This window comes from Strix uralensis, chromosome 4, assembly GCF_047716275.1.
Source record: "Strix uralensis isolate ZFMK-TIS-50842 chromosome 4, bStrUra1, whole genome shotgun sequence".
In the NCBI taxonomy this organism is placed as follows: Eukaryota; Metazoa; Chordata; class Aves; order Strigiformes; family Strigidae; genus Strix; species Strix uralensis.
Window position 1 is genome coordinate 91,929,067 of NC_133975.1, and position 23,675 is coordinate 91,952,741.

The window sequence follows — 23,675 nt, forward strand, 5'->3', positions numbered from 1 at the left end:
TCAGGTAGTTCAATATTAGTTTATTAAATCAGCAATTTTTATCACCACTTTCTAAAAATGATTACAAAGCATATTAAAATATATTACAGTATCTGCAAGGAATTTATTGTGTAATAAAAGTGCAACAATAATAAACTTACAGGTCTGCCTAGTTGGACAAACTGAAGCACACTGCACAGATCAAACCTTCCTTCAGAATGCCTTTGAAGTGAAAACAGTATTTTAACAAAAATATTAGAAAAGATGAGCATGTGAAGTATAAAACAAAGTTTATGTTAATTCTCTCAGTGCTAAGTTACACATACTCATCAAACCATACACTTCAAACTCTGCTTGAATTCCAACAATATAAAGAGCCAAAGTGAGCACACATTGTGAAGGGAAGTGAGAAGAAAAAGAGGGCACATTTCAAGTACTGGGGATGAACAATGTTGTTGAAAGTCCAGGACTGGATACTGCTGCTTTGAGACTGGGTTCCACACAAACCCGTACCATCCCCAACTAACAACTGGGACCTTGCTCTGACCTAAAACCCTTTGTAAACTCACCATTTTCCAGCTGTCACAGCTTCAGAAGGCTCTTGCTGTCCTGTAGTGTAGTTATGAGCTGTGGCCCCACATTTTCTGTTCCAATCTACAGCAAAATTCTAATTAATTTACATGGGAACAGAACTACGGTTGGTAATTAAAACTGTGTTGTGGAATAGTTGGAAAAGAGGTAAAAGCAGCAGTCTCTATTTTGGTTTATGGCAGCAGACCATACCTGTGGGCACTGATTTCACAGGATGAATAGTCTCACAGCAAACGTAATCAAAATCCTAGGCATAAAATGGCCAACAAATCCAACATCTTATTCTTTCTTCAGCAGAGATTAATAACATCAAATTGAACACCAAAGGTTACATCACACTGCTGTTCCAAATAACTACCTAGAGCACAATTTCATGAGAGAAGTTAATCCTGCTCACTTCTCATGCTCCTAACACAGGGACTCACTAACTCCACAGAACATTATCCAAACTGTTGCATGTGGCTGGTTCAACCAACTGAATGGACTTGTAGGATCTGACAAGCCAGAGAGCCAGCAAGGCAAATGGAATAGGCCCACAGGTCTGTGAGGAGGTAGTGAGAAAAGAGATCCCTTCCCCTCAGCAACAGCAACCAACTCTATCAGTTTAGCTGTGCAAGAAGCTGCTGTTTAAAGTCCACATGAAATGTACTTTATTCCTATCAGCTAAGTACGATGCTAGTGCACTGCACCACATATCTAGAAATACATTTATGCATGTAGCTCTGCATGCCGATCCCGAAACACTTCTATTCCTCCAGATAAACAGAGAAAATCCACCTCTACTGCTAAACATGCTTCATGCATTCCCTTTCCAAATTCTACAGGAAAACATAGGAAGAAATTTCAATCCCATCTAGACAGAATATTTTAACTTATCAAAATGATGCAATTCAATTCATCTCCCCTAAACCCAAGTTAGCACACTGTCATTGAGACTGAAGAAAAGGCTGTGTTCTCCCTTTTACTACAGTAAAGCTAGGGGAAAAAAAAAAAAAAAAAAAAAAATCACCGAGAAACTATTCTGCTCCTCTCACGCAGGGAGGATATTTCTACTGGCAGGGGATCACATGGCTCCAATAGATTTGGAGCATCACCCCTGGAAGCTACACATGGTGGGAACTCAAACATGGGTCCACCCCTGGAACCTGTGCTACTGAAGAGCAAGGTAAAGCAGACAGAGGCAGAAGATCAGCAACTTCCCAGATCCTCTCAGCTTTGCCCATACTACAGCAGTCACAATACACAAGCTTGCTTGCTTTTTCCTGGTGGCTTTCTTTACTAAGCTAGTCAGGTTGGTATTTGGTGTATGAATTTGTTGCTGACTACAAGCACTACACACAAACAAGCATACGTTACCACTTCTGCAGCCTGTTTTTTTTAACAACTCCTGCAATGTCTATAGACTACTTTTTGTTCAAAAATAAATTACACAGAAAATCAGTTACTCTGCAGATGCACAGTCACACAGGTAGACTCGTGGTCCAGTTTCACAGCTCCACTGAAGTGCACAGAGATGCACTAAGGCTAATTTGGCTCCTAATTTAGGTCTAACAGAAACAAAGTTGGTATGCTTGAATGAGAGGAAAACCTAAGAATTAAAAAAAGGCAAGCAAGTCCTCAAGAACAATTTAATTATGCCAGGATATCCTTGATGCAGGCCTGGAAGCCTGGCAAGGTAAAGGTGTTCTTCTGTCATTATTTATAATAGCTTTATTGTTTTCCCATGGTAGAGACCTGGCAAAGTTCATGGTAATTTCACATCAGAACAGAACAGATGCAGAAGATAAGAAGTCCAGAAAGATCTTAAGTATTAAACCTGACCGACAACTTACAAATGTATGATTTGAAAAAAGAAGCTGAGGTTCTTCTTAGGTCACCTACAAATCTGAACACCTAAGTGTGACTAAAATCTTAACTGGCAGACAATACCCAATCTACTTCCCCCCCCCCCGCCCCTACTGCAAAGATGCTAAAACACTTTCTGGCTTGCTCTGTCTCAGAAGGCACTGTTGCTACCACTTACCGAGACTCAAAAAGTGCTCAAAACTACAGTACCTTTGATGTGTAGGGTATTTCATACTACAAACGGAATACAAGTCCATTCCTGCTCACATGCACAGAGCAAAACTGACTGCCAAGTTTGATTTTAGAAAAGAACTGGCCCTCCCTGAAAGACTCAAGTTCATAGGGCCAAAAATTTGTGTTCTTTTAAGGTACTGATAAAAATCAGTTGTAAGCAGCCAGTATGTTCAACTTTGATTGTGTTAGAAAAATGGATGTTTATTAAGCATCCATTCCTTTCACAGATTGTTTTCAAGAAAGGAAAAATATCTGGAGGGACCAGGCTATCTTTTATTACAGTCAATGTAAAGATTCCTGTTAGCTTCCCCATCTTTCAAATCTGCCACCATAGGAATTGAATCTCTCTTTTGTGGTTGTCAGCTACATGTTGGCAAAAGAAAGAGTTAAAAACTTTTCTAAAAATTATATAAAAAAATATACAGAGATAACTGTATCATTACCTGTAAATAGAAATTAAATACAAATGAAAATTTCCCGAGACAATTAGATGTGCTTTGAAGAGGCTGACTTTGAGCAATGCACCTTTTCTGAACAGTGAGGCTTCATTTCAATGGAAATGAGGGTTTTTTTTAAGCTTATGAAAACATTCTGCTGTCACTTCGAACAATTCAGAAATTTACTGTCTACAGAGAAGCTAAACTGAAACCTCAAAAGAAACTCCAAATCCAAGGAACAAAGGAGATTCAGAACTTCTAATGATAATACTGAAGAAGCAGTTCTTCAGAAAACAAGACACAATGACAGACTGAAAGAATCATTTTAATATTTTGCAGTTCTAGCTATAATCAGCAAAGTTTTAAAACAAGTCTGCTCACATTTTGAGCACTTAAAAGACTCTCCCTGTTACTCTTCTTTTACTAATCCCCTATTAAATAATGAAAAGAATAAAAAAAGTTCCTTTTACATCAGCCTTTTCTTAAACTGTAGATATGATGACTCGATGCCTAAAGTATGTTTTTAGCACAGAAAACATTCCTTGCATAGGCAGGTGAATTCAGCATTTAGAGCTTCCCTGCACTATTTACAATAGTTTGGAGAAACTTAAGTATTTAGATTTGGTGAAGGTCAGTGATTTTTACACATGGTCTTTTCTGCTTCATGGTTGTAAAGGCAGCGAGACACCGAAGCAAGACTACAAAATCATTTTCACCTTACAACAGAGCTATACAAGGCACTTGTGACAAGCATGTCTGAGTGAAGGTGCAGGGACAGCTACACAAATGTTTCCCTGCTACCGTGCTTCTAATTTCAGTAACTTGCGTGAGATGTGCTGTGAGATTTAAGGATCTAAGCCTAATTTCAAATTTTGGTGGTTTCAACACATTTGTTGAAAGATTTCCAAAATCCTCATTCTTCTCGTTGTATTTTTCACTCTGCTGTCTGGAAAGGTTTCCTGTGAGATGGTGGCACCAGGTGGGAAGGCAGTATGCCAGGCAGTTCATACCCATCCAGTTTAATCTTGATGAGATGTTTTGCTAATGCAAACTCCTCATCATCCAACATCCCATCACCATCACAGTCTGAAAGTTTCCAGATCTTCCCCAAGACACTGTTGGGTAGTTTAGAAGTCACCATCTCCTTCTTTGCACTAATCCCAGATATTTTGCCATTAATCGGTGACAGAGTGTAGAAAATCTCATCATAAGCAGGTTTATCTTTGGCAACAACCCATTCATCTTCATCAGCTCCTTCCTTAGCACCTTCTCCGTATCCATGGCCAAAAGGTCCTGCCATGGTGCCGTCAAATGCTCCACCTTGTACCATCTCTGTGGGCATACTGCTCTCTTCTTGTCTGATCAGGCTCATCAGGGAGGCAATTTTGTTGGCCAGCATGTTATCCACAGCTTCAATTAGCTTTGGTTTCAAAGAATGAAATTTAGTGAAATCACAAGTCTCCAGCAGCTCCTGTCAATAACAAAGGTTTCAGGGACAGTAGTTAGGAACATTTCAGATACAATGAAGAGGTTAAAGAATGGACTTTAAATTAAAATAATCTGTAATCTTTTGAAGCAGGTTTCGTAACTGAAAGGCCTCCTGAAGGAGAAGCAAAGCTGACATATACCCAATATATTGATGAAACACACTAAGACAATTTTGCAACCATGTATGAGCCCATCTATTAAATTACATTTACAATTTTCAAAATGGCAATGCATAAAAACATGACAGTTGATGAATGTTACCCAACAACTTTCCATTTGGTGATTTTCTTCCAAACATCAAAGAAAGCATGCAAGTAGATCCTCAGTCCTGCTAGCACTTACTCAAGTGTTTAACGTCAATAATAAATCCAAGAGTTTGCAGGACTGATCTGATTTTATCTTCTCATTTGTGGTTAGGTCATGAAGAAGTATCCTTTACCAGTAAAGAAAAACTGAGCTGGGATAACAGCAGCAGCGTTTTTAGAGAAGTGCTGTCAGAATTCATGAAGTATGGTCCCTACCAAGTTTTCATCTTGTACATAAACTCCTACTAACCTCAGTGAGATGTTTAACTAGGTGATATGTGCTATTCCAACACAAGACCAAGCACGTTTTACACCAGAGCACTGGAAAGTTAAAAATGCTTTAGGCAATTATTAAATGATTTCTACAGGCAAAATGTTATCTGGGGAAGAGAGAGAGTTACAATGGAAACTTAAAAAAAAACCCCAAACAACCCCCCTCCAAAATCCCTCTCAAAATGGTATTAACCACTTTAACAAGTCACATCTATCACCTCAGAGAGCTGCTCTCATACATATCAGAACCATAATGATACAAACCCAAGAAAATTGAAGCACAGGCAAGTGGCTTTGCCCATGTACAGTGAACTTTCGATTTCTTAGAGGAAAATCACCAACCAACAGCCATCAGGTGACATTTATACACAATCACCTGATTTACAGAAACTGATCAATATAAATTTATGATATGCAATAAATCTTAGAAAGCAAAGGTCAAACCTGCTATCTGTTTTGGCACAATTTTATTTTCTCACAATTTTGCTCCCCATTACAGAAGTGACTGATCTCTGATGTATGTATTTGCTGCCATCTGCTGCTGAGGCGTAGCGACATGCACTATTAGTTTGATAAAGTTCCATTCAAATTTTGTTTCACTGTTCAAACTGACAGGTGATCACTTCTCATTCTCTCATTTCACATCACCAACAAAAGTGGCAAGGGAAGAAAGAGACAACTTTTTCCACACAACTCCCTTTTAAAGCCTAACTCATTAAACCCTTCCAACAATCCTGCCTGTGAAAACCTAGCTGAAATAAGATATTGTGCTTCATCTATAATTGACCGCCTCATGCTAATAATTGATTCCCAAGCTAAATATTTCAGTTCACAAAAGAAATTTGTGCATCCCTATAGATAGGTTAATGAGCCAGTCATCACTCTTTACGATTAGCAGTGAAAGTGTACCACATAAGTTGTCAGAATGATACACAAGTGTCAATCTGGAAAATCTCCTCCATCATACCCATCACCAGCCCATGGTCAGACCAAACTGCAGGCTCCTGATCTCATGTTCTTCAGCTTCCAAGCTGAATTATTTTCTAATTCAAAGGCCATTTAAGCAGCTTATGATCTGAGATCCAAAAGTTGCAAATTGAGGCTTGAGGAATAAATTGACAAGTATTGCTAACACAACATTAGCTGTTCTTCCCTAGGGTACTCTCTAAACAACTCACCTCAAATCTCAGGACAGAAGTAAAAAGGTGAGAAAAGTGACAGAAAGTTGGTAGATTGCATAAAGTTCAAAAGAGAAACAAGAGACAAAAGGCATTTAAAAATTAACAATAAGAGTACAAATTCAGAACTTCTACCTTCATGGAATACACACTCAGAAAGACAGGAGAAAAATGAAAGGCACCATTTTCAGAAGAGATCAGTTTTAAGTTGAACTTTTCAGACCACACATTGCCTTTATTGCTCACTGGCAAACAGTATCAGTAAGAGCAAAAACAGAGTAGGGTAAAAACTAATAATATGTGACTAAGGATATCTTGACCTACACAAGTATATGACAGCATTACAAAAGCAATATAAATACCCACATTTGGGACACAAAACAAGAACCAGCTTAACCTATTCTGGTTTCAGATGGAATAAAGTTCATTTTCTTCCTAGTAGCTGGTATAGTGCTGTTTCCGATTTCAGATGAGAATAGTGTTGATAACCAATGTTTTAGTTGTTGCTGAGCAGTGTTTATACTAAGGCAAGGACTCTTCAGTTTCTCATACTGCCCTGCCAGCAGAGGTTAGGAGGGGACACAGCCAGGACAGCTGACCCAAACAAGCCAAAGGGGTATTCCATGCCATATGACATCATGCCCAGTATATAAACTGAGGGAGTTGTCTGGGGGTCACCACGGCTCAGGGATTGGCTGGGTGTTGGTCAGCAGGTGGTGAGCAACTGTATTGTGCATCACTTGTTTTGTATATTCTATTATTATTATTATTTTCCCTTCCTTTTCTGTCCTATTAAACTGTCTTCATCCCAACCCACAAGTTTTACACTTTTTTTTCCCCCCAATTCTCTCCCCCATCCCACTGTGAGGGGAAGTGAGCAAGCAGCTGTGTGGTGCTGAATTGGCAGCTGGGGTTAAAACCACAACATCCATAAGTGTCCACTGCCATTTTATTTGTACAAAACCTTTAGTGCTATCTGCCATGAGACACCAAATATTGACTAAGAGGACAGGTGGTCTGATTCCTTATGGCAATTTCTATAGTCCTGTATCAGTGGATGTACACTAAGCAACTAATTTTTTCTGTTCTGCACTGCTTCCAAGTCATGCTAACCCCATGACACATGACTGATTGTCACTTCAGCTGCGCTACTGCTGAAGACCCTAAACTATAATGCTCTGTCCTACCTTTTCCAATATGGCGATCCTGTTGTAAAGTTAGTATTATTAGAGTGGAACTGTAATCTATCATCTTACCTGCATTTTGCTGACTTCAGGGAAGTCCCCTGCTGAGATTTGGTATTCCCTTTGCAGCAGGATGTAGATCTCTGGTAATCTGCTGATCAGCTCCTTCTTCTTATTCTCTTTTCCAAATACAGAGGGCATTTCTTTTTTCAGATAGCTGATGATATAAGCATGAACCTAAGAAGAAGCAAAACTGAAATCAAGACTAATGTTTATCTACACTTAACATTAGTGTTCTTCACTCAGGTCATAAAAAGAAACAGAAATAACGTTGCCTTGTGTCAGCTCAAGGATAAGATATTATCACCAATTGTTTCTGGAACATCATGCTTATCAACTTGCTTTTGCTGCTTTCAGCATTCCTTTGAGGGGCAGAGAAAAAGCAAACACATTTAAAAGAAATATAGATACACACCTGCAGTTTAAGGAGAAGCATGGTACAGCATTCTGTCAGTACCAACAGTGAGAGAAAAAGCAAGGCCCCGAAACCACGTCCTGACACTACATGCATGGATCATACAGAGCACCAGCCACACAGGTCCATCTGTCTCAGCAGTAGAGATCTCTAACTCCATTTGCTTTGCCAATTATTGCAGAAAGCAATGGAATAATGCCTCAAGTAATCCAAGTATGCTAAGTGGCAGGGCTATCCAGCTGAAGCGACACTGCATTCCTACCTGTTTACTCCCAGAGAAGTGAGTACCTATAGTCTATACTTACGCAGCCACCAGAGGATGACAGAACAGTCAGTGTAAGAACAGCATGTCATGGCTGCCTTGCAAGGCCTTAGGGAGAAAAGTAGAGCCTTTCCAGCAAATAAGGAAAGACATTAATTTAGGATGACAAGTCCTAAAAAACACATTGATACTTACAGAACTCTTAACAGTTTCCCATCTGCCATGATCAAGATAATCCAGCACTGCCATCAAAACATCCATCCTGCCCATGCACCCTCCTTCCACCCTTACCCTGAACCATTCATCTCTTCTCCTTCACCACCCTCCCACCACCTTTCACCACCAAAAGGATCTGCTTGGCCACACAGCAAGTGATCTGGTTCAGGACAGAAACAGTGGCTGCGCTTCTTAACTGAGGTCAGTTCACTTATCCAGTTTGTTTTGTGGACACTGATACTCATTCTGTACGTGAGAGGGAAGTGCAAGGGCAGCTTTATTTTAGAAGCAATGAACATCTGTCAACTTAACGTAATCAAACCACTTTCCTAAGGTCTGACTCTGACCGCTGAAGTCAAATGACCTCCGCAACAGGATAAATCTTTACAGAACTCAGGTCCTTCTTCATTAAAAATGGATGAAGCTGTTCCCAAAACAGAGGTTACTTACAATTTTCTCACACACTGAAAAAACCACAGATGTCTATCAAACCATTGAGCAGTAAAAAGCTGAAATTTTGAAGACTGGGGAAAGACAGACTACCACAAAAACGCATCAGTAGCAAAAAAGTGATTACGTAGATGTGGTGTAAGTATAATACTGAATACCTACCAAAACATGCCAGAACGTGCCTTTATAGTGTTCTGTACAAATCTTACACAATCTGTACAGGGGAAGTGCTCCTACTTTCCTTACTTATTTAGGAAGCTTACTAGAAACTGGGGAAAAAAAAAATCTCTTTGTTTTTAAAGAAAAATAGTGTTACCAGTTTTTATTTGTACGTCTTAAGATCACAGCTTTCACACAACATCACTTCCTCATATTTAAGAGGAGTGCATGCATTTTAATTGCAGATAAATTTAGATTTCTACAGAGGAGAAAGAAAATAAAGAGCATAAATAAGAAGGGTTTCTGCATAAACCCATGACATCTTCTAATAGGGTAGATATAACTATTTCTCCAGAATGATAGAACTGATTCAACAAGGACATTCCACTTCACTCAAGGGAATTTATAAATAATTGTAAGTAATTTTATGGATCTTATGTTTAAAATAATACTTCTAGCAAAACTAGAAAAGTATGTTTATAGTTCACAAGCACTAACAGTTTCACATGCGTATGCTAAGCGGTCTAAGGTCTGCCAGCATGCACATGTGTTTCTTGTAGATAAGAACAGTTCCCATCCTCAAAATTGGATAGTGAGTCACAGGACTTAAAAAAGAGAAAAAAGCCTAATGCCCAAATTTGGCAGCAAGTTGACAGTTTGCTTTTGTTTTTAGTTACTATACATGTTTTAGAAGAGATTAAGAACAGAGGGGCATAGAAATAGGACCAAAAAATGTAATGCTGTAAAAAATTATTTTTGAGTGTCAGTACTTTAAGGTCAGTCTGGAAGACAGAATGACGACACTGGAAAGATTACACTGCTGCTTTCCTGCAGATAAACAGTTTAGTCCCCTTCCATAGCTGTCTAATCAGCAGGCCCTATGAGCATTATATTTTGTATTTACCTTTATCCATTTTTATTTTACATTACATAGAAACACCTAAAGACAATTCATCTGACACTTTTCCACTTCCAAAATGATTGTAACTAACGAAAGCAAAAAGCTGCCAACAACATTCACAAAAATAATTGAGATCATAACTTTTAACACAACATAGTCAGGAATGTGATTTTAAATGGAATTTTCAAAGAAACAACTGCTACGTAAAGCTCAGGCCACAAAAAAAAAAAGCTTTAAGTGTGTCATTATATCCAGAAAGTTAATTACACCAACATAGGAAGTGGTATACATCCCCAAACAACTATTCTTATATCAATGTAACTGCCAGTCCTCTTCATTTTTGCTTAAAGTCCACATGAAAATGTGTTCCAAGACAACTTCATTAACTCAATTCACATTCTGTCTGATAACTGCATAGGAAACTAGAATTTCTGTCTGGTACCACTAGCTTTCTCCCCAAGTACCCAAGTATTTCTGAGGTTAGTTTTCCTTCTTTTCCAATTTTCCAAATGACAAATCGTAATCACCAATTTTCATTTTGTTCTTGAGCTTTTCAAAACAAGAAGCAGCTTGGCAGTGCTTTTAACTATTATTCTAACAGCAGTTGCAGTGCTACAGTAAAAGAAACTCTCTGCAGAATCAGAGAAACAGGCATAGAAATATTTCAGACTGCAAAGCTTATTCTAGTCAGGCTGTGAGAAGAAAGGACAGATGAAGCTAGTATTGTTAAGCAGGGAGTCTGTAGATTAGTGTAAAATATAACCAGAGGGTTTTATGAATAGGTAATTAAAACTTGGTGATAATTCACAAAGCTTTAAGGTGACATCCACTCAAAGATAACTAAAGACCTATCAAAAACATTAAACAGGTTTTAAACAGGTTTTCAACAGTCAGCTGTAGACAGTCACAGCACTGACACACACACCCTGCCTGCACACACTAGTTAGCGACTGTGAGTTGCACACAGTGCATGTGCTCCTCCAGAGCCAAAACCAAGGGGAACGGTGACAGGGGCTGCCTACAGCGGGGCACATAACTCATGTTCCTGGATAACAAGAGATGGGTTTTTCTGGATATGACGACACAAAGTCTGTATCACCCAAGTGTCTTTCTGACTGGGAATGAAGAAGACGTAATCTGAGAGGCTCAAGAGTTTCAATCTAATGCAGAAGCACCTCTCCAATTCATCAGTACCTGTGCTTCACCGAGAGTGAGGCTTTCAATCAGTCTTGTATGCCAGGGTGCAACATAAATGCATTTAGTCAAAGTGTTTTTTCACAGCAGCTGATTGACAGTGTGCATTAAGGCATTAATATGCAAAAAAGAGTATGGAAGGTGGCATGTGAATATGCAAAAAAGCATATGAAACATTGTGGTTTTTTGCTCCCCCTCACTTTTTATAGTGTTCTCTACATACCAGCTATTGTTAAAAAAAAAAAAGAAAAAAGAAAAAAAAGAGTGATTTATCTCCAAAAACTAACATTAAGATTACCTCACTGCACAGTGTAAAAAAAATTCACACCCCTTCCAAGCAAACAATAGCTTTAACAGCCTAAAAATCATCAAAACCCTTCTCTAAAGTTAGGGAAGCATCCCAGTACAAGTCTCGATTTCCTCCTACTTATTTATATATCCTGAGTGGCTACCTCTTCCTTGAAAAACTGACAATTCAACCCATTTGCTGAAAAACACACAGTTTATATGTATAGAAAAAGACTGTGAAGGGTGAGAAAGGACACAATGAGAGAGACAGAAGAGACTGCTCATTCAATTGACGTAGTTTTCTTATCTTTTCTTACCTTTGCAAGTCTTGCCCTTTTAATGAGATCATTGAGTTTCCGCACAGCAGCCTTTTGTGGGAGACTCTGGATATCCTTGAAAAGATCCTGTGCCTCTGCTTCAAACAGTTTTCGATTCTCTGTGTTTCGGAGAGGATGGGCCCAGAAGGAGCCAATGTAGACCCGCAGCACCTCTGGAGTGTTGATCACCTTTCCCAGGGACCACATGAGTGCACCGTAGACCCTCATCAGCTGCTGTGTATCCACTTGGTCAGCCTTATTAAGCACCACTCGAATCTTGTCATCCTGGCCCCGGAATGACTTAATAGCCTCCGAAAACTCATCAGATATATCCAGCTTATGGGCATCAAAAAGGAGGATGATGCGGTCGACCCTCTCTGCAAACCACTGGAGGACTTGGCAGAAGTCATAGCCTGAAGGAAGAATACACTATTACAGCCCTACCAGTCAGAAAAGCGAGTCTCAGAGAAAGCAGGGCTGGGGACAGGGAACAAGGGGATCACAGCATCTACCTGGGGGAAAAGAAGAGATGGGCCACCCGGAGGAGAGTGTCTGTGGACGATGAGGTCAGGACAACTGTATCCTACATTTCTTAGACTGGTCTCACTATTACCACCTTTTGTTTTTCTCACTCCCATTCCCTCAACCTTCTCATCCCTCTCTTACATCACTATCTTTTGTGCTGCTGTGAGTTACCATCTCACACCTATGTTTGCCTCCTCCCAGGAGTTTTGGCTCCAGCAGAGTGCCCAAGCTAAGGAGGTCTGTGGGGCTCTTACCACAAGCTCTCCATCACTGGTAACACTGACCACTTTGGTAGCACTGCCTATCTGTACTGACAAGGAAAACAGTACAAGTGCAGCACTCCAGTGTAAGTCAGCAACCAAACATATTTGTATTTTAAAATCATTTCCAAACTCAGCTCATTGCAACAGTTGCTGTTACTTCTCCCACAGCAGACTCAGAGTAATGTGCCTGCGTTGCTGATGGCTTTGGGGATGTGACAGGTTACAGAACATGACCAGTGACCTTTCTGATCATCTGAAACAAACTTTTTGATGTTCTAAAGGAAAGCCTATTCATAGCACCTGTCTGAACACTTTTATGAGTGCAGCCAGTACCTAATCCACCCAACAAATAGTATCAGGAACTACTTATTCACAAGTGACACGTTTAATCCGCAGAGAGTAACCACTAGTGATGTGGCATTGAGCTTGGTGTGGATGTGACTCATCTTGTTTGAGTAAGGAACAGTAAGGTATGAGCTGGGAGCTCACATTCCACCCCTCCTCTTCCTCTCAGAAACAAATCAGAGCTAAAAGAGGGAGCAGTCAAAATGCAAGGACTGGTATAAAGTAACCCCAACAGAATCAACAGCTTCGCTCCCAGCAGCATATATTTAAATGCCAACAGCAAAGAAAGCTCAGTTACCACCAGTGAGCCCTCCAGGGTGTCTTTGGTCATTTCTCAACTGTGCAAGATAAGCCTTTAAACCTCAAATGCCCCAGCAGAGAAAACCCACTTAGACTACTCAATATGTGAACCAATTATCCAAACACTTCATACAGCTGGTCCAGAAACAAAAAAAAGCCTCTTCACCACTCCTCATTCTTCCTAGTACCTTTTAAACTGTATAAATAAAAGGGTATGGGGACATTGTTAAGTTGCTTAGCTTTTCTGAAAACAATGATGGTTCAGTCAAGTCATTACTCATTATACCTTCAGGTTGTTGGTCTTTAACAGGGAACCCAAAAGCAAATCAGCTTTTTTTTGCTTTCCAGTAGAACATAACTAGGGCCAACATACATGAAAGTAATAGGAAAAAATGGGGAATGCCAGATTTGTCATGGAGAATACTTATGCATGTTTAGCAACACAGGAAATAATTCAGTCTTAAATATTTTATTTAAAAATTGCAAATAGCATATGAAATGAAATCCAGAAATTCTAGTTAATAGTGACAAAATGTCCCCAGTTGCCCGTCTTCCCTGCCCCACCACCCTCCCAAAAAAAAAGACCACAAAACATCACTAAAAATCCAACACGGAAACATCAAACTGAAAGAAGAGGGTTATGTTAAAAAGATGTTATTAGGATCCAAAAGGATGCAGGTCAGACTCACTAACCAGCTATACAAAAAAAAAAAAGCCAACATAATCTTTCCCACTGAAAGGATTACTTCGTAAGGAACGCAAAATCCAGCCCCTTTCCAGATAATACTGCTCTGGCGCTTTCATACTTCTCTCCTGTGACCAGTTCCTGGAGGGCTGAATGCGAGATGAAAGGTGCAGCAAGGAGGAAAGCTGCACAAAACACAGCTGGAAGAGAACTCTTTTCACTTTACACTAACAAACTAATCAAAACCAGTATGTATAATTTATCGTTACAAAAATTTAGCAGGAAAGGGAGAAGAGATCTTGTATGTCACTTGCATGTCATGACATAGTTGAAACAGTGCACAAATCTGAGCTATGCAATAACCTGTTCTGATTTCATTCACGTAGAAGGAAATAGGCTTGAAATGAAATACATAAAATTGCAAAATGGAGCATGTTAAATTCCATTAAGTTTCCCACAAATGAATGTGAGAAGGTGACTTAAGGCTTGTGAAATATATACATTCCCACCACACATTTGATGGATTTTGAACTGTAAAGACAACTGTGCAGGCACAAGTGTATGTTAACTAGCAATAAATTTATTTCAAATAGGGATTAAATATTAATGAAGCATTTGCTTTAAGAAAGAATAGTCCACTTATTGAAAATGGGTAAGAAAAAGACCTCAAAAAAATCTGAAAAAATCTATTAATTTTAATAAAAACTTGTCATTAGAAGTGAACCTATTTTAGATACAAATTCAGTGATTACACATTGGAGTATATCTGAACTACAAAGAAGTGATATATAGCTAAATATTTCAGTGCTGAGACACAACACTCTTAGGATCCTGTCACATACAGTACATGTGTGTGGATTAGGGCTTTCAAAGTTTAACAGTACGAGGTCAACACTGACCAGTTTGGAAAACTTGACCAAAAAAATTTAGTGTAGACACTTCTCAGCCTCCTGCTGCTCTACCATTGCTCTTTCTTCAAAGGTTTGTTCCCAATGAGTGATGTCAGCAATTACATCCAGCCTGAGGATCTGTGTCTTACCAGGTACATCATGTACTTGCATATTAGAAGTCCCAAGTCACCCTTGTACCCAGCTAGGGGACAGAGGAGAGCAGCAACCCACCAGCAGCACTGCAGAGCTCTTGAGTTCATCCCGAGCTGCGGGGAGGGAGCAAGCTGGTGCCTCCAACAAAGGCATAACTCTTGGGCATCAGTAACGGGCTGAGCAGAGACCACACAGAGGAGAACAAAATGAAACAATGCCGAAGAGATGAAAAAGCTGGAGAGAAACTGCACATGGTTACCAGCTCTGGAAACACTGATGCGAGGAATGATCATGAGCTCTCATGTGTTACTAGCACAGGGCAAAGTGCCAGGCCCGTGCATGACAGCCACCAGCCACACTCAAAGATACAGCTGCGCAATCGTGCAGTATGAGCGTGGGTCAATTTTCTGTGCCAGTTTGTAATAAAGATTTAAACAAGCAGTAGGCTTTCCCTTACTGGCCCATGGTAGATAATTTCCAACTTGCCCTAATGGCATCTCCCAAAGCTTTTGCAATTTAGAAAACAATTAGGGAGGCTTGTTGGGCTCCACCCATCCTCTGTGAGCACAGACAGGCAGAGTGTCCAGTTCTTCCACTCCTGGGGCTGGCACTACTGGCACAGCAAAAGAGAGGCGCCTCTCAGATGAATGCTGCAGTGAGGAGCCTCCAAACTTAGAGAACAGTACTACCCACCTACAAGATGAATCAGGGGTGGGCAGAATGCTGGAGCCATCCCTCCTGCCATTGCTGTCTAAATACCACACAACCAAGGCTACAACACACAATTTGGATGTGAACAAGTGCAGCCTTTCCCACCCTACCCAATCTGCTGCTCTTCTAATGCTTTGCCACAGGTGAGCATCTGAACTTCACAGTCTTTCAAACAGAGCTCAGTCCCACATGGAAAGATGCACTTTTGCTGTCTGGGGTGGAGGTTTGCAGTTATGTTAATGAAAGCCTGTCTCAGACCACCACTCCTGGTTAACACTCTTACTGCACTTCTGTCCATGGACTGATCCTAAAGAGAATGTACAGCGTCTCACTGCAAGGCAAAGCCTGACACAATGCTGCAACTACATACACGTCACCTTACTTAATCCATGACTACGTTTTCACAAGCCAGATTGAACTGAGAAAATTACCCGTATTTAAGTAACTCCAGTTGTAAAAATGCAAGCTAACCAATATCCTCTGTACTCCTGTGAGCTCTTTCGCTGTACTTCTTGAAACCCTTGCCTTCATGCCACTCGATCATGAACCAAGCCCCCCCTCTTCCTAAAAGCAGTTCCTCCCCACACCCCGCCAGACATTGCTTCTCCTTCCTCCTCTCCTTCTTCCTTCCAAGTCTTGCAGACCATACGCACATTTCTGTCTGACACAGGCTTTGTGAACGTCACCAGTGATGCTGCAGAAGCAGCACAGGGATGGGCACTTTCTGACCAGGGACAATGCTGGCACACATTTGCACATTCCCATCCAGCCACTTAGGCAGCCCCTGATCTGACAGGCAGGAAGGCTCTGGCACATCCTCTTGCTGACAAGAGGAGCTGGAAAGCTGCGTCAAGAGAGACAGCTTTGAATGTTGCACTCTGTGTATATTTTTGACCCTTTAGAAAGTGATCAGCTCCATCCATGGCCTGGATGCTTTCCAGAGTTATAAATAAAACATACTGGGAAATAGTGCACATCCTTTATTTTTACACAGTCCCTTTACTGTTTTCCTGCATTTTAAAACTGAAAGTTAACATTTGATTGCTTTCTTGGTCTCTGAAGGCTTCACCTTACTCCTAGTGATACCTGCCAAATTCTATCACTATGCAGGTGTTACATCAATTTATAGGTAAATGGTTAAGCAGTAGCTCACAGGAAGATGGAAAACACCAACAGCAAAGAGTGAGGGTTTTACACTGAGGTCCTGTAACATTATTCTTCCATCAAACACATTAAAACATCACCGATAAGAAAAGCTGATGCTCACTGACATTAGAAACAAACTGAACTTCTAGAAAGGTAATTTAAAAACTCAGATATGAACAGACACCAGCAATGTGCAGAACAGAAAGCATCTAAAAATACTTATCAGGTGTTATTAAATGACATATTCCATTACTGAATTATGAAAAATCTCATTTTGTATATATTATTTAGAGAATCACAGCAAGATTCATAAGAAACAAAAGTTTGAGAGAAATAGAAAGAAACCAAAAGCTTAAAAAAATTTGCTGAATTATAAAATTTTGAAATATGAAGTTGTGAAACTATCAGGAAAGAAATTCTGAAGAATCACCCTGTATATCCAGAGCTTTCCGGGCAAGCACAGAAAAGCATCCCTATGTTTAAGTCTATAATCACCTTCACATTGAAAGGAAATGGCAGTTCCCATGGTGAAGCACACCAGCTGCAACCTTTTTCAGTGAGAAGCAGCCAGTGAATTAAAGGGGTAACAACACACAGTTTGTAGGGAAAAAACCTTTGTTGGTCTGAAGGTGTACAAACAGAACCTTCTCTGACAGACACACAACTACGGACAGCATAAAACATCTTGTAGAATCCTGCTTACATTTGCACACAGTGATTTATAAAGTAACCTAAGCAGCTCAAACTTCAAAACATGCTGAATTAGACTTATAGCATAAATACATTGAAGTCAGTCTGACTCCTTCAGGAAGCAGGTCAGACAGGCCTCGCATTGTGCAGCGCCACAGGACAAGTCAAGTTTGTACTCCACAAAACCACCCGTACGGAAACTGCGTAAGCAGCGCAAAAGTCATATACAGGAAATGTATCTGACTATGCAGTATTTCAGACATGGGTGAGCACGGTATTGCCTAATCATAAGAGCATGTAATAGGTACATGCAATAGGGTCCACACAGTGACTTGTAGGTACTTCACGTACACCAGTGCCTAAGTATATGAAACCTTAAACCTTGGCAGCACTTGCCCTGCAAGCCTGGGGCACAGAGAGAACAGTGCTCTAAAGCTGACTCCCAAAACCTTATTTATGGTACAGACACACTGGTTAAAGCTAAACAGCATACAGGAGGACTACATTTGTGACAAAAGAACTATGCCAAGTTATGTATTCAAGACAACCCATAACACATAAAAAACCCCCCGATTCATGAAATGCAAACTAGTCAAGTTAAAGCCTGTGAAACAGGTAAGAGTTTGAGGCTATCACTGAGCACTGTCAACTTAGGTGAAAGTTTACCATATCAAAGGGCAGGCCAGCTAGGCCATAAAAACAATCGATAAGGCACATGCCATCAAGAAAGGAGTTTCTGAATGATAAGGGAACAGTCATATGTTTTGTTAAGTCACACGAGCAATTCTAGATGGCAGTGAAGAGCCATGGTCATTCAAGCAACACAGGACTACCAGTGAAACATTATCTGGAGTGAAACACAGCTCTGTCCCACACATGAAGTCTGGGACTTCCACAGCAATCCCTAATGGTGTTGAATTTTGTCACACAATTGCTCACTTTTTCAGTGGCATATTAATATGATGCTTTAGTTTTCTGCTTATTTCATGTTCACTTCCATACCGTTATGAAAGTGGTAACAGATACTTGAATGCTGCCAAGCATCATTTTCCCTAGAGAGGGAGAAAGATGCGCCTAACTTTTCTTGGTGGAGGAAAAAGGTAGCTGGAATAAACAATGGAGAAGCAGAAGTAGGAGATTTAAGACCATCTTTGATTTTATCAGACTCTGTGTAAACTGAGACTGAAACATTTTGTGGACGTTTTATGAGAGGGTTTTTCAGGATTAAAGATCATTAGTTATACACTTGGTTATTTCTGCCTAGAAATAAGAGTGCCAACACACAGTATTTGCTTTACTCATCTTGTTTCACAATATTCAAGCCTTTGCTTGTGCAGATGTAGCACTCGTGCTGTTCATCTCTACTAGTTCACCAATATATCACATACAGGAAAACACAGCTCTCCCCATGATGAACGCTTTAACATGACTATGAGCAATAGAGAGGACAAAACAACCCACATTGTCACTTAAAGAATCCAGAAACATCTAGTAGACCCGTTTACTAAGCAAGCATAGTTTAGATTACAGTCCTAAATTAATCTCTTGTTATATTAGTGCAATTAAAGGACAAGACTATGGTTGCACAGCTGCGATATATTGTGCTTATTCCAGGATTTCCTCGAAAAATTCCAAGTGTAACATGTTAAAAAACTGATTATTTCCCCTCCCACAGACATGAAACAGACGTTTCCATTTGTCCTGGATTAACCAGGATAGGGTTAAGTTTCCCCAGCAGTGGGGGGGAGCTCTAGCCGGGTTATTCAGATACCATGCAGACTTCACATCCTGGCAGGTCACATTTTCCTGGCGCGGAGCGCGGTGCACTCGTGGTTTTGTACATCGTGCTTCAAACTGCTGTATTTGGTAGCTATTTTGCTCTGTTCATTGCTATCACTATTACTGTTATTGTTTTTGTTGTTGTTGGTTGTGTTGCTATTGCATTGTTGTATTAAACCTTTCCTTATTTCAGTCTTGGGGCTTTGTACTTCACTCCCTTTTTGGAGGAGGGGCAGCGGCCGCGTGGTCTCAGACCCCTGCGGGGGCTAAACCACCACACCATTTCTTAAGAGAAGGTCTGAAAACAGACGGCAGCATAAGCCACACACTGGATCACTACCATTTATAACTCCACAGAAATCTCTGACACGAACTTAAATGCAGCTGAAGGAAGCAAGGAAGAAAGTTATTTACATTATGATGCTTTAATATTTTCTCAAAGACAGGCTAGTTTCTTAAAAAAACAGGGTTCAGTTCTTTGTAGAATTTTTATTTTATTAAAAATATTACCATTCCCTCTTCCTCCTGCTACCTTAACTCTTTTGACTGAAAATTATATTGTGGCATGACTGAGCAACCTTAAGAAGCAACACTAGCAGCTGTGCCTACAATAAAAGCACCTTATTTATAGCCCAACCCCCTCAGTTTTTAAAAATGACCAGCTTGAAGAGCTATAGCTATTATGAAACATTTCTTCATTCATGAACTTCAGTAGCATATATAGTAGTCTAGACATTATTACTTTGTGGAGAGCAATTAAAATGATGGAAATAAGGCTTTTTCTCAGAGGCGTCAAAGCACTAATTTGTCAGACCATGCAACCATAGCCATTTGCAGCCATAGCACCAGGACAACAGAAATCCCAACCCAACCAGTTTTCAAGAGAAAAATTCCAAACCCTACATCCAGCTTTAAAACATGGGTTTAATAGGCCTTGTAGCAAGAAAGTTTGGCACACATCACCACTAAAACAGGCCCCCAACAGATTAGGATGATGACTTGTCCAGTATAGCAAAAATAGCAAGCTCTTATTTCCAAGCCCTGCAGCTCACCTCTGCTGATGCGCTGCTTCTCTCCAGAGAGAATGCCAGGGCTGTCAATGATACTGATGCTCTTCAATACCTGGTTAGGTAACTGAGAACACATGAACCTGCAGGAAAGGAGGTGAAAAAACCAACATTAACAATAGCTCTAGCTCACACATAGGTTGTCCCTTGAGAACTCCCCTTTATGTACCTGCTTTCAGAAAGACTCAAGTGAGATTTTGAAAAGTTTGTCCTAATGAACCCCTCTGTTTGGCAACCATACATGTTTAAGAACACAAAACGTAAACAGAGAGCTTCTCATAAAAAAGAAAACACAGGAAAACCTTGTGAAACTGTATGCCTAAGTGCTGATAAAATTCCAAATTTTGCAAGAGCTGACAACATGGGCTGTATAGGCAACATTAAAAAGATTCCATGGAACATTTCGCTGGGACCAAAATTAGTACACACAAGAAACAATTCTTTATGTACTCCAACTTTTGCCCAAATTCAAAGAGATTCAAAAGAAAAGGGAAGCAGGCAGAAAGCCATATTGACAATATTCCAGTCATTGGCATGTCACTGTCTCACCTGTTCCAGCAGCATTTGAACACTCTGTCTCCAATCCACCACCCTCCTTAGGTGGAGCTTGCAGAGGACTGAAAACAAACAGTATTTCAATACCCGCAAACGGAGCAAAAGCTTTCACACTGCCAGAACCAAGCGTTCAGATTACACACAGCATGTTCTAAACAATAACCTCCTGCCTCTGTGACGGGAGACAAATTCAGAGATGGTATTATGAAAAGTAAATAATTCACGAGGCCTCTGAGAGTTGTGCAGAACACTTTGTGTGTTAAATCCAAACTACTGTGATGCTTCTGGGATAGTTCATGACTGAAGAGACTCACCACCCTTCATCATAAACTGCCTTTAAGAGATTTGCGTAAGAGTTTAATCTTCTTATGGGGTAGCAGCTGAAGACGTACTAACAAACACACAATGTAACCTACCCTCCTCCCGTGAAGCTGCCCAGAGGCTGCCTAGCACAAGGATAAGCTGCAGACTCAGGCTGTAAAATGGCTGCCCTGCATTAACCCATCACTTTAGAAGGCACACTACCGCAAGAAATACGGTATCGCTGACAGCAAATTTTAACTGTGCCAAGGGCAAACAAGAACTTTAAGACCAAGGATAATCTGAGTTAGGAAGAGTTCAGGCAGTTAAATATCTGATAGAAAATGCAAGATATATCAAAATTTGGAAGCTATTGTTCGACAGATAACAATCCAGATGACTCAAAGGAAATCAGGAAGAAAAAAAATCCTTACATCTCACTTCACCTTGTTTTTCGGGTGACCTTGTAGTAATAAGACTAACAAAAGCACATAGCATGTACATGGGTACAACAGAAACAGAAGCATGAGCTACGCCTCTCACTGAAACTCAAGAGGGGGTAAGGAAACAGCAGCCATGTTGGCCTGATAAAACCTTAGGGTATGTAAACAGCACTACCCTTTTGGGATTTTGGTTTTGTTTGTTAGTTTGTTCATTGGTTTTTTTGTTTGTTTTATGGTTTGGGGGTGGGTTTTTTTGGTTGTTTTTTGTGGGTGTGGGCGTTTTTTTGTTTTGTGGTTGTCTATAAAATACTGCATCTCTGAAGCAAACTCTTCCACTAAGGCTGATTTTCTACCAGTGTAACAGATGCTTTTCAAAGAGCAGTGAGCTACTACTGAATAAAATAACATTTTTTGAACTTTCCAAAACCTAAAGGAGACACTATGTTAAAGCAAACACATTTTGTTGAAGCATAGTGGATGTGCATAAGCAACAAATAAAACACATTTGACCATGTCAAACATTACAAAAACCACATCACTAGTATGTACAACACGAAGTAACTTTCATAAATTTGGAAGTGTGAAGACTGAATTTTTGTATGTTTTTTCTTATCACTTTATTTCAACTTTAGAAAGCCCAGCTCTTGTTTAGTATCACTGAGATGTTTCCAGGCCTATCTTACAGAAAGACAGACACCATTATTTCATCTGAACAATACAGCAGTATTTTGACTCAAGCATTGCCCAAACTGCTGGACAGTTGGAAAAGGCCTAGAACTACAAGCTTCAGAAATGTAAAGATGCTGCAGTCTTCACAATAGTCATTACTGGCAAAGGGAGAAGGAAAGTATATAGGAAAAGGATATGAAATAAAAGGATAAACACTGAATTAACTGGCTGTAGCTTTTAGAATATATCCATAATCTAAAGACAACAGATGGGTTAATAATCCTACATCAAACTAACATTTCAGACAACTCAAAACTGTAATGCTAGTTGTATTTGAATATCTTTTTGACATTGAGACTTGGCTCTGAACTACTCTTTCTTACATGACCTGTATGAACTGTGATTTTAAGTACTGCATCATAAAAAGCAAAATGGCATACTATATACCTAAATGACAACAGACCTTCACAAAGTGTTACAAAAATAGTTGTGCGAATTAGATGACTGTAACTGCTTATGACACATTAGACCTTTGAAATACTGTCGTGTCTTTCATATTATCATAAAACTATTGTTAAAGAAAACCACCAATATTAGACTATCCTTGCAAAAATAAGTTACATTGTTTGCAGAAATGAAATCAACAACCTTGTAAACATCTGTTGTTGATTTTTTTTTTAGATTAACTTTGGATGACTCAAGGAATCTAGTAAGAATTTATACTCCTTTTTGTGTCCAGATACCCATTAGAATAGAGCAGGACCATGTGTTTCTTCTCATGGTCTTCTGGTATACTGCAATATTCTTTCCTCACTAACTGTAACCAGCATCGAGGGGCACACTAGGTCCTGTCCCCATCCCCTTCCCCCTCAACTTGCCTTAAAAGTACTCAGGGGAAATAAGAGACAAGTTTCTACACTCAGGAGCCTTACAAAGGCATCTGTTGCAAGCAGTGAGATACAGGGGGAAATAAGAATAAGAAGGGGTCATGGAAAAAAGAAGCAAGGTGACATCAATAAATTAATGCAGCTAATTAGTAAGTACAAGCCTAGATTGTGCTACCTTGTTCTTGTTTGGTTTCCGTTTCTCCATTACCTCAGTCACTGTTTCCTTTCATGTTATATTTAGATGAAAAGGGCACTTAACTTCGCAGTTTAAGTATCCATAGTCTTAAGTTCTTCCACAAAGCAAAACACTAAGATTGGGAAATCGTTTAAAAAGAAGATGGGCAAGAGGGAGGGAGTAGAGAAAAATCTACTAAGACAGGAGTGAAAAATGTATTTGGGTATAAAGGACTGTCAGTGTTGCAGATGAGAAAAGGCAAAGTAAAAACATGGGATATGATTGCAGGTAAGAACAGGGGGAAGTTACTCAAAGA

General features: G+C 39.9%; 1 protein-coding gene across 1 annotated transcript in view; it reads right to left on the minus strand.

Moving 5' to 3' along the window:
- Window positions 1–23,675, minus strand: part of EHD4 (EH domain containing 4) — a 34,282-nt gene continuing 10,607 nt past the window's right edge. The window contains exons 3-6 of the mRNA XM_074867850.1: window positions 20,316–20,413; window positions 11,777–12,189; window positions 7,587–7,751; window positions 1–4,557 (exon numbers count right to left, since the gene is read on the minus strand). Of these exons, the coding sequence (XP_074723951.1) occupies window positions 4,021–4,557; window positions 7,587–7,751; window positions 11,777–12,189; window positions 20,316–20,413 (1,213 nt within the window). The 3' untranslated portion in view covers window positions 1–4,020. The remainder of the gene's footprint in view (window positions 4,558–7,586; window positions 7,752–11,776; window positions 12,190–20,315; window positions 20,414–23,675) is intronic.